The 12,497-nt window shown below is 34.4% G+C and overlaps 1 protein-coding gene across 2 annotated transcripts in view; it reads right to left on the bottom strand.

The window, feature by feature from the left end:
- The window catches only part of SCAPER (S-phase cyclin A associated protein in the ER), a 524,869-nt gene that overhangs the window by 323,190 nt on the left and 189,182 nt on the right, over positions 1-12,497 (bottom strand). For both annotated transcript variants that reach the window (XM_082735980.1, XM_082735981.1), the window contains exons 18-20: positions 5,586-5,667; positions 3,721-3,873; positions 3,063-3,170 (exon numbers count right to left, since the gene is read on the bottom strand). In XM_082735980.1, coding sequence (XP_082592106.1) covers positions 3,063-3,170; positions 3,721-3,873; positions 5,586-5,667 — 343 coding nt within the window. The remainder of the gene's footprint in view (positions 1-3,062; positions 3,171-3,720; positions 3,874-5,585; positions 5,668-12,497) is intronic.

The following is a 12,497-nucleotide window of genomic DNA, read 5'->3' as shown; positions in this document are numbered from 1 at the left end:
TTATCTGATATGTCAAGTGCATAAGGTCAAAGGTAAAATTTTATTAGGTCAGAGGTGGTATAAATAAAATCTTACATGTCAAAGAAGAAGGGTCACAGACAAGGTGTATATAACATAAAGACATCACAGATGACAAGTAATAACTTTAAGTAGAACAAGTATGTTTACTATAGATACCTTCACTGATTAAAAATGAAACTTCCACATGAGTAAATATAAAATTGCTTTACTATATCACATAATTCATATGCTATATTGCATGCTTGTTTTCAAGAAGAAAGGACTATTACCAAGAATAACTACATGAATTAAGTGAGAACTTAAAGAAAATTTAATTCCCTTGAGCTGAAATAGTACACAAAATGAACACATCAACCAAATCTCAAATCAAAACAGCTAAACAGCAGGCTATGCTGTAATAGCTACAAAAGTTGGATAATACTGCACATTTTTCTTCCAAATTGCATAAACTACTCTTTCCTTCTCAACTTTTCTCATTGAAGTAAAACACATAAAATTTAGATTTCAATTTATATAATAGCAATACTCCAGAAAAGGTTTAAACAATTTGTTATAAATTAAATAATGTATTTTTAATTAAAAGAACTTAATTACAAATAATTTTTATAAATTGAAGAATTTCATTTGTAATAGAATAATTAAATTCTAACTAATGAAAGCAATTTAAGATTTTTTTCTAACTGGCATACACACACACGACTCTAGTTCTAAACAACAAACTTAAATAGTGAATGGGGATAATTACATGAATGATTCAAGTAAAAAAAATCCTTATTATTCACTCTTAAAATATCTGTACAATTTGAGTAAAGGACAAAAAATTATTTGATTAATTTTTAATTAATAGATGATTAATTATATGTTTTATTGATAATACCTGAAGCCATTCTGTATAACCTTTCAGTTCAACTCAGCTCAATGAGCCTTTATTAAATACCTTACTATATGTCAAGCATTTTGTTAAACAATGGATAGATAGGAATTAAACATTAGGAGCCTTCCAACACCAGCTACAGTGAACTGGCTTATATTGGACTATCTTCCAACTCAAAACGTTGCACAAAATATATAAAATATCAATTTGAAGGCATTAAAGAACAGCTAACAGAGCCAGGACTTGAGAGAACATGATCCCTAAAAGAAAGGAAGCACATGAAATGAGCTCCACATCTACTCTGGACTTTTCCTTAAGGGCTTATGCCTATTTTTGACATGGGAGAACACTGCAAGCTGAAAGTAGCAGCCTTACTGAGCTAAAGAGAGAGAACTTGGTTTTGAGCTGCCGAAGTGACTGGAAATTGAGGGGGTAATCCTCAAAAGGAGAAAATCACAGAGAAGTAAGCCCAATAACTGTGTGCAATTTCCCTTCAAGCATGAGTCATGTCCAGAAAGTTGAAAGAAAAGAGTGGCTTCAGTGCTCCTACCTCACTAAGATTTATTGATTTATTAAGAAGCAGCCACAAAAAAAGAAGCCCTGTGTTTCCTGACAGTATTCAATCCAGACCAAAGCCCCAAATCCTTGAATCCTTCCCTCCCAGATGAAATTACCTAGCACAAGCCCAAATCCTGTAAGTCCTTTCTAACACCTTATTGAGAAGCTCCATAACGCTCCACAATGTGCATTTTCCATTCTTTTAATAAATTAATAAAACCCAATTTTATTCAACTACAGATGTGTTCCTTATGGTCTTTGCCTAGAAAGCACTGAAAAAAGCTAAGACAAAGAATGAACTATAGCTTCATATAAACATTAAACATCAATCTCACAGTTAGGGATGGGTGAAAGTAACCAGATACAAAAAGTTCATGCTCACTGATACTGTGTAAGTAAAGCTCCAGAACAGACAAAAGTAACTAATGGCAGTAGAGTCAGAGACTAGTTACCTTTTGGGGACACGTCTGGCACAGAGCATGAGAGACCCCTCTGTGGTACAAGAAATAATCTGTATCTATATATGATTGAAACATATGTAAAAATTAATCAAGCTATATATTTGAAATTTGTGTACTCTTAATATATGTTAAGAGTACATATATTAACATATATTAAGAGTACACAAAGGAGCAGGGGAGGAGTTAAACACACACATGTATGTATACACAGGTACTGCCCTCATAGAACCACAATAACCTTTCCTGGGCATCTTAACAGATGCTCGACAAACACGAATGTCTCATCTTTGAGTAGCTTTAGAAATGAGCTATTACAAATAGAACCAACATCATAGATTAGCAATGTCATCAACGTCTAGATAACAGCTGATTGTAAAATATTTATAAAAATATTTGTATAAATCTAAATTCCATTACAATTATAGGTAGATAAATAATGCATTTCTGAAAACTTCTACATACTGTATTTATACAAATGCTATCCATTTGACATTTATATTGTTAACTATTTTATAAGAAATGTAGAGTATCACTAAACAATTCTTTCCTTTACTATTTTTTAAATTTAAATTCAATTAGCCAAAACATAGTACATCATTAGTTTCAGATGTAGTGTTCAACAATTCCTCAGTTGCGTGCAACACCCAGCGCTAATCACATCACGCGCCCTCCTTAATAATGTTCCCCACCCAAAGTACCCCATCCTCTTCTTAAGCAACCCTCAGTTTGCTTCCCACAGTTAAAAGTCTCTCAGGGTTTGTCTCCCTCTCTTGACTTCTTCCCATCTAGTTTTCCTTCCCTTCCCTTATGATCCTCTGCACTGTTTCTTATATTCCACATTTGAGTTTAAAACCATATGATAATTGCCTTTCTCCAATTGGCTTATTTCACTTAGCATAAAACCTTCCAGTTTCTTTGATATTAAAATTTCAAAATACAATAGCATTTTTGCACTAAAATTATATAAATAACAGTATTACATTCTTATTCCTATGTTTGTTAAAATGTACACTAAAGTGACACATTTAAATACTATATTTTAGTCATTATTAAATGTTATAGTTTTAACATATGAACATGCAATTCTTCATAAGAACGCATATTAGATATTCAATCAATATGTGTAAATGAATAAAAGTAAAGCTTACCACTTCTTCATCTGAAAGTTCACGCCCTTGGATGCTGCTATTCTCTCTCACAGCTTGCTGGTGTTTTTTTCCTTTAATGTGGCTAAAAAGATACACCTCTGAAGAGATCTAAAAGCATAAGATCAAAGCAGCTGTAATCAACATATAATTGTATCTGACTGTAAATATTACATATTGAAGCCAGTATATTATATCAAGTTGAGATCACTCTAGCCTTTACACACTAGGCTTACAAATATTTTCTTTAAAACACACTTCTGAGAATCCTCTAGAAGATACATGGTAAAATAAAAAACATGCTTTTGTAGCCAATCTTAACAGGATATAATTTCTTCTAAGTATTAAAGTTCAAGTTTCAGCACTAAAAATGCTCTTTTCCTTTTTGTTTCCAGTACCCAGAAATACTGCTTGGGCTAACAATTAAGCAGGTATACAGCCATTTCAGCAGCAACTGCTTGCATTGGCATTTTGCACTGCCACTCCTAAATGCCAATACTATTTTTCTAGTACTTACCTTGCATAAAAATCATGACAGAAATCCATGGTACTCATCAGATGCCTTAGTATGAATTTTAAAAGACTGGGAGAATATATTTCCATAGTTTAATAAAATTTAGTAAAAAATTCTATCATCACAATATTAATAATGACAACCTACCAAGACATTGCAGAGCGAACATTGCTTCTTTCTTTCATAAGGGGTCAGTTTGGGGGCATAATCAGTATTTGCATGCCTCCCACTGCTTAACTCAGCAGCTTTTTCTTTTCTTTGTTCAATCTGTTCCATGTGCCTTCGAATGCTTTCATCATGCTGTGAATGAAGTCAAAGTGTGAAAATAGAAAAAATTATCCAAATTATACTGAGAACTTGAAAAAACAGTATTTCCATTGAATTTTCTAGAACAAAAGAATGTCTTAATTCAGCGTTAACTTGAGCACCAAGAATAAGAATTTACATAAAGCCCTTCAATATCTCCTGCATGCACAAAAGTGACTCCTAAAGTGTGCTTCATAGAACTATACCATGGGAGAATACTAAGCATTTTGTGGAAACAAAACAAAAATATATTTTCAAATACATTTCAAAAATGCTAAATTAGGGGTGCCTGGGCAGCTCAGCTGCTTAAGCAAAAGGCTTTGGCTCAGGCCATGATCCTGGAGTCCTGGGATCAAGTCCCGCATCAGGCTCCCTGCTCAGCAGGAAGTCTGCTTCTCCCTCTGACCCTCTCCCCTCTCATGCTCTCTCTCTTACTCTTTCTCTCTCAAATACATAAATAAAATCTTAAAAAATAAAAAAATTAAAACACTAAATTAAAGCTAAACAGGTTTTTAAAATAGAACTATTCTAGTATGTTTCTGTGCTTTATGACTCAATTAAACCTAGCTTATACTAAGAAACATATTACACATATATGTGACTATAATACACTTTTGAGAAGCACTTTGGGAAATGCTGACCCATGTGGGAAGACTAAGCTTATCCTCACAGCAGACAAAACCCATCATGATGCAGGCCTCTACCCACATTAACTCTACACCATACCATTTCTGGCTGTTATACACTTGCAGTGACTTCCTCCAAAAACAAACAAAAGAAAAACCAAGCTTAAAAAGAACTACAATTCCAGACTTCTGACTTCATGCTCATGCTTTTTCATATGACTGGAAATATCATCCAACCAACCTACCTATTCTCCTATTAATTAAACTCCTCTCTCTTTCAACTCGGAAGTTTATCTCTAAAATGTTTCCCCTGACTTCTGAAACCCTTCATATTAGACTAAGTGTCTTCATCTGTACTTCCATAGCATGCCAAGTACACCTCTATTCATATGGAAATTATCAGCATCTGAATTTTACACTAGATTAAGAGTTTCTTGAAACTTAGGATCATGACTTACTCATCTCTGTACCCCATAACTCCCACAAAGCTCAATAAATTTTTGCTGCATTAAATTGAAATGAATGATAAAAGTTCCAGGACTACATAAATAATACAATATGGTCCTCTACCTTATGGAATTTTCTATCTCCGTGTGAAGCCAATGGTAAATAATTTTTAAAGAGTGTGAAATATACTGCTAGAAACTATATTCCTAATGCTAAGCATATTCCAGAAAATAGCAGTTTATCATAATTTCCCAAGTTACAACTGCACAATTCACAAGCACTGAAGAGCAAGTGAAACGATTTACACTAATCATCTTCTAGTTTATTTGTAAATGATTGAAAGTATGAATATCAGAAGCCAAATAGTAATGCCTTCATGTCACAAACTAGTTAGTAAAAAACAAGAAATGTTAGAATTCCCTTAATTATTCTCCACATTGTTTTATCTTATTAAAATAAGTTTAGTTTTTAGATAGTTGAGTTAGAACTGATCATAACCAAATCATGTCTCATTATCTAAATATTAAAAATACAAACTAATTAAAAAATTTTCACCATTCCATAAATAAAAGATTTAATCTTATGCTCCACTGAAAGCTCTAGAATTTCAAATTAAAATGATCATATCCTTACCTTGAGCTGAATTTTTTTCTGTAGCTCTTCCATTGCTTCTTGTTGAGCAGCTGTGAGTGCAGCCAATCGTTCTTCCCTATCTCTGTAGAAAAATAGTAAAAATTATAAATTCAACTACTTGGAATAACAAATTTCATGAGATTAAAAAAATACAACTGGGATATATACGCTTATATATTCTAAAGAGTTATTATTTTAAAATTTTTTTCCTTTATTTTTCAGCGTAACATTATTATTTTTGCACCACACCCAGTGCTCCATGCAATCCATGCTTTCTCCAATACCCACCACTTGGTTCCCCCAACCTCCCACCCCCCACCCCTTCAAAACCCTCAGATTGTTTTTCAGAGTCCATAGTCTCTCATGGTTCACATCCCCTTCCAATTTCCTTCAACTTCCTTCTCCTTTCCATCTCCCCTTGTCCTCCATGCTATTTGTTATACTTTTATGAGTGCCTAAGCCCCAAATATACTGCTCAATAAATATTTAAGAAGCAACACAAATTCTTAGTTATAAAATAGGTTATAGTTATAAAAATAGGTTTCTGGACCCACACTAAGTATGGGTTCAAACAAAGCTCTCGTTTAAATATGGTATGTTGAAAACCTATTTTTCTCTGAAAACAAAACAAAACAAAACACTAAAACCACAAGAAATGAACAGAAAAGGCATAGACTCACAAAGACAAAAGTAACAGCAAAGGAAACAATCACAAATTATGAGACATACAAAGAAGTATGACCAGGCTTTGAAAAAAGCAGTCAGTTGAAACTGTCTCTGAATGAGGCTATATCGTATATTTAGTAGACAAAGACTACAAAACATCTGTTACAAATATGTTCTAAGAATTAAAAGAAAGTATGCCAAACTAAAGAAAAATATTATGATAATGATTCAACAAATAGGGAAACTCAACAGAGAAATAAAAAAGTAAAAAAAAAAAAAAAAAGACAACTTTCCAATAAAAGGAATCAAGAATCTTTAAACAAATAGCTGATTCTACGGGTGGAGCAGAGAAAACACAAGATGAGTATGGACGATCCTGCAGTGCCAGAAGGGCAAGAAGGTGCTCAAAAAATAAAATGATGAAGTATGTAGAAGGCACACAGGGGCTGAAAGAAAGAGCTCCCAACATCCAAACCTAGAACACTTTGAGCAACAAAATAATACTGGTTTATAGCACAGTGTATAAAATAAATATCCATAAGTCCACACTGACATTTAAAAAAGAATTTAATAACTAAGTAGGAGAGAACAGACAAATGTCCTGTTACAGAAGAACTGCAAATAATTTACATAGGAATACTCCTCCCAAGGAGGTAAAATTCCCTATCTTTTCAGTATTGGTTAGGCTTAGTGGCTTGCTTCCAGGGAAGATAGCATAGAAAAAAATTTTAGAGTAACTATACAGTGGAGAAATCTGACAAACACTACCTTAGCCGAGATCAAGGTTAAAAAAATTAGTGATAAGTCAAATTGACAGCATGAACCTTTGACATGTTATGAATGGTAATTCATAGTTATTTCTGTGTTCTTCCTTCCAAAAAGTTGTAACATCAATCTAACCAGGAGAAGGACATCAGACAAGTCTACCTGAGGGACATGCTACAATATACCTGACCACTATTCAGAACTGTCAAGGTCATCAAAACTATGTGCAGCTTGAGAAAATGTGACAAATCAGAGATGCCTGAAGAGAAATGACAATTAAATATCTGAACAAATAACAGCCAAACACTTCCCAAACTTGATTGTACAGAACTGAATAATCATGAATAGAACCAACCTAGACAAATCATAGTCTGATTACACACAAACAGAAAATTCGAAGAGCAGGAAAGAAAAAGCAATTCCCCCATACAGAGGAAAATCAAAATAACTAATGGCTAACTTCTGTATCAGAAAAAATAGAAGTTAAAAGATTCAAAATAGTGAAAACAAAAAAGAACAAAACCAGGAACTCTGTACCCAAAAAAACTATCTTTTAAAATGAAGGAAAATGTCAAGTATACTACAATAACAAAAATTTTTAAAACCAAAATGAAGGCAAAATATTCCCAGATAAGCAAATGCAAGATAACTGAATGACAGCAAAACTCTCTTACAAGAAATATTGAAAGAAACCCATGTAGCAAAAAAGGAGTTATGCCAAAAAGTAACCAGAATCCACAAAATAAATGAAGTACCCCAGAAATGGTAAATATGTTAATAAGTATAAAGGAACATAAAAATACATTTTCTCTCTTATTCTAATTTTTTTGAAAAATGTGGCACTACATAAAGAGATAATATAACACTACATTGTTGAATTTATTACATATGTAGGTATACTTTATGTGATGATAATAACATGAGGGAAAGGCTACACAACTATAATGAAACAAAGTTGCTCTATTTTACAAAAATTAAGTTAGTTTTAATCAAAAGTAGATCATTTTAGGTCAAAATATTATAATAAAGAGAGGAACTACTAAGCAAAACTAAAATAAGAGTTTAAAAATCAGGAGAAAGAGATGCCTGGTGGGTAGGTGAGGCGGTGAAACATCTTGATCTTGGCTCTTGATCTTGGCTCAAGGCATGATCTCAGGCTCGTGGGATCAAGCCTGATGTCAGGCTCCCTGCTCAGTGGGGAGTCTGCATCTTTCCCTCTCTCTCTGCCCCTTCCCCTGCTTGTGCTCTTTATCAAATAAATAAATAAATAAATCTTTGAAAAAATGAAGAGAAAAATTTAAATTATGCACTAAAAAGTATTAACAAAAAAGGCAGTAGTAAGAGAGAACAAATAAACCCTTCAGATATATAGAAAATAAGTATCAAAGTAGAAGATATAAATGTGATCATATCAATAATTACATTCAATGAGAATGGACTAAATACTTTAATCAAAGGGCAGAAATTAGAATAGATGGAAAAGGAAACCTCAACTATATTTAGTCTATGAGAGACACAGTTGAAGTAAAAAGACAAAAAAGGATGAAAGTAGAAGGACAGAAAAAGATATATCATATAAATAATGACAATGGAGATACTTAAAAGAGGAAAAAAGTTGACTTTAAGGCAAGAAATATTTTTTAAAAGTCAAAGAGGAACATTTCATAACAATGAAAGAGTCAATACCTCAGGAAGATATCATATGCCTATAACACTAAGGCACCAAAATACATAAATCAAAAACTGTCAAAACTAAGATATAAATGGACAATTCAAAAATATTTGGAAATTTCAACAACCATGTATCAAAAATTAATAAAACAAAACAGAAAACCAATAAGCATACAGAAGTCTAGACAAAACAATCAACGAAGTTAACTGACTTTTAAAGAACACTCCATCCAACAACAGAACACAAATACTTTTACAAGGGCATACAGGACCCTTCTCTAGGATAATCTACACCCAAGGCTATAAAATAAGTCTCAGTGAATTTAAAGGAACTTTAAAATTTACACAAATTTAAATTTACACAAAGTATATTCTTTGACTACAAAAGATTAGAAAATGACAGAAAATTGGGGATATCCCCAAGTACTTAGAAACTAAACAAAATGATTCTAAATAACTCATGGATCAAAAAATCATTAAAAAATTTAAAAATATCTTTAATTGGGAAGAGGGAGGAAAGATGGCGGAAAAGTGGGGGATCCATATTTCGTAAGGTCCCGTGAATTCTGCTAGATGTCTACCAAATCATTCTGAACACCTGAATTTAACCTCAGATCTAAGAAAAGAACTACTGCAATTCTACAAACAGAAAAGTGACCACTTTTTGCAAAGTAAGAGGTGCAGACACAGGAATCTAAGGGGATATATCAGAAGATAAACCACGGGAATTGGGGAGAGCCTTTGTAAGCCGGCCACTGGAAAGTGATAGAGCAGTGAAGTACAAAATCATAAGCTTTAGAAGTCTGCTCCTGTAAAAGAATATCCCTGCCTGAAAGGTGCTCAGGTGATGAAGTGGCCCAGACTGTAGGTGGGACAGTGTGGTCTCGGATCCCCAGGGTCACAGAAAGAATGAGGGTGCCTGAGTGTGGCAGAGTTCCCAAGCATTGCAGAAGGAAGCTGGCTACAATTAGCAAGCCCCAGAGAAGCCTCTCGGCTAAGTGTTATCATAAACCATGAACCATGGCATAATCAGGTGACAGGTCTCTGAGAAGGGGCCCAGCAACAACAACTTCTGGGAGATCTGGCTCCTTCCCCCCAGAGTAGCGGCACAGATATGCACAGGATAGGGCAAACAGTCCCTGAGCAGGAGCCCAGCCAGTGGCAGGGCATAATGAGATACCCTTCCCCACCCTCAGGACTGGTGTGTCTGTGCCTGCAGGAGTCTGTGGAGTCGGTGCACAGGAAAGGGAATGACCACCTTTCCCTGAGGGTACACTAAAGAGTGGGGGCCACAATCATTCAGTTCCAGACCTGGAGACTGAGGCGCTGCCATTTTTTTATTTCCATTCTCTAAAGCAATACAAAAAGCCTTCAGGGAACAAAAGCTACATAGAGCAAGCAGCTTACACGGAGCCCTGCCCTAGGGCAAGGGGTAATACGACTCTGCTAGGCAAAAACAGCTGCAAATCAGTGGAAGAGGCCCCACCCCCAGAAGACCTGCAGGATCCTCAGGCAAATACCAAGTTTACAGATCACTCATAAATGAAAAACTCCTATGCTAGGGTAAAACAGTACATAAAATCAGAGGTTTTTTGGCATAAGTCTTTATTTTTCCAGTTTAATTTTTTTTCTTTTTTTTTCCTTTTCAACTAGTTTTTTTGTATCAACTCTTTTTTTTAAGTCTTTTTTTAATTTTCATTTTTACATTTACATTTTATTGATACAACTTCATTTTTGGTTTCCATTCACTGTATTCTACTATGTATATATGTTTTGCATTCTTTACAATTTTTGGATTTAGTGTGTTATAACAAACCAAACTACATTCAGGACCAAGTGAATCACCCTGTTTTGTCCACCTGGGAGATTATATACTTCCTTCCACCTCCCTTTTTTTCTTTTCCTTTTCTTTTTTGGCTTGCAGCCTATTTGATTTGTCTAATGTGTATTTTGCTTGGGTTGTGGTTAATATTTTTTATTTTGTTTTCTCATCCATTCATTCTTCTCTGGGCAAAATGACTAGAAAGAGGAATTCACAACTAAAGAAAGAACCAGAGGTAATACTCTCTTGCTTCACATCTAATTGGTAGAGATATAAGTAAAATGTCAGAGATGGTATTCAGGATAACGATTATAAAGTTACTAGTTGCGCTTGAAAAAAGTATAAAAGACACTGGGGGAATCTCTTAGTGCAGAATAAAATCTAATCAGGACAAAATGAAAAATGTTTTAATGTGATGCAGTCTATAATGGATCCTCTAACAGCTAGGGTAAATGAGGCAGAAGAGTGAGTTAGTGACAGAGAAGACAAGATGATGGAAAGGAAGGAAACTGAAGAAAAGAGAGAAAAACTACCAGATCATGAGGGAAAACTTTGAGAAATGAGCAAAACCATAAAATGAAACAGTGTCAGAATTATTGGGGTCCAAAAGAAGTAAGAGAGAAGTACAGAAGGTATATTTGAGCAAATTATAGGTAAGAACTTCCTTAACCAGGGGAAGGAAACAGGCATTTAAGCCCAAGAGGCACAGAGAACTCCCCTCAAAATCAACAAAAATAGGTCGACATCATGACATATCATAGTGAAACCTGAAAAATACAAAAACAGAGACAGAATTCTGAAAGCAGCTCAGGAAAGAAGATCATTAACATACAAGGGTTGACACTTAGGCTAGAAGCAGACCTGTCCACAGAGACCTGGAAAGCTGGAAAGCCATGGCATGATATATTTAACACAGTAAATGAGAAAAATATGTAGCCAAGAAAACTGTCCAGAAAGGCTGTTATTCAGATTAGAAGGAGATAAAGAGCTTCCAAAATAAACAAAAACTAAAGGAGTTCATAAACTCTAAACTAGCTCCACAAGAAATATTAAAGGGGACACTGTGAGTGGGCAAGAGAGACTGAAAGTAAAGACTAGAAAGGAAGAGATAATCTATAGGAACAATGACTTTACAAGTAATACAATGGCACTAAATTCATATCTTTCAATAATTATCCTGAATGTAAATGAACTAAATGCTCCTATCAAAAGACACAGGATACCAGAATGGATAAAAAACAAAACAAAACAAAACAAACAAGACCCACTGATACACCGCTTATAAGAGATTCATTTGACACCCAAAGATGACTCCAAATTGAAAGCGAGGGGGTGGAGAACAATTTATCATGCTAATGGACATCAAAAGAAAGCTAGAGAAGCTATCTTTATATGTCATCCTTATATCAGACAAACTAGATTTTATTTATTTTTTATTTCTTTTAAGATTTTATTTATTTATTTGACAGAGAGAGAGATCACAAGTAGGCAGAGAGGCAGGCAGAGAAAGAGAGGGAAGCAGGCTCCTCACGAAGCAGTGAGGCCAACGTGGGACTCGATCTCAGGACCCTGAGATCACAACCTGAGCCGAAGGCAGAGGCTTAACCTACTGAGCCACCCAGGCACCCCAAAAACTAGATTTTAAACTAAAGACTGTGATATAAGACGAAAATGGACTCTACATCTTAATAAAGGGGCCTATCCAAGAAGAAGATCTAACAATTTTAAGTATTTATGCTCCAAATTTGGGAGTAGCCAAATATATAAATCAATTCACAACAAACTTAAAGAAACTCATTGATAATAATACAATAATAGTAGGGGATATTAACACCTCACTCACAGCAAAGGACACATCATCTAAGCAGAAGATCAACAAAGAAACAAAGGCTTTAAAAGACTCACTGGACCAGATAGACATAACATATATTCAGAGCATTTCTTCCTAAAGCAGAATATATATTCTTTTCGAATGCACATGAAACATT

Source organism: Mustela nivalis, assembly GCF_964662115.1.
Source record: "Mustela nivalis genome assembly, chromosome: 6".
In the NCBI taxonomy this organism is placed as follows: Eukaryota; Metazoa; Chordata; class Mammalia; order Carnivora; family Mustelidae; genus Mustela; species Mustela nivalis.
This window is presented reverse-complemented; position numbering and strand designations above follow the sequence as displayed.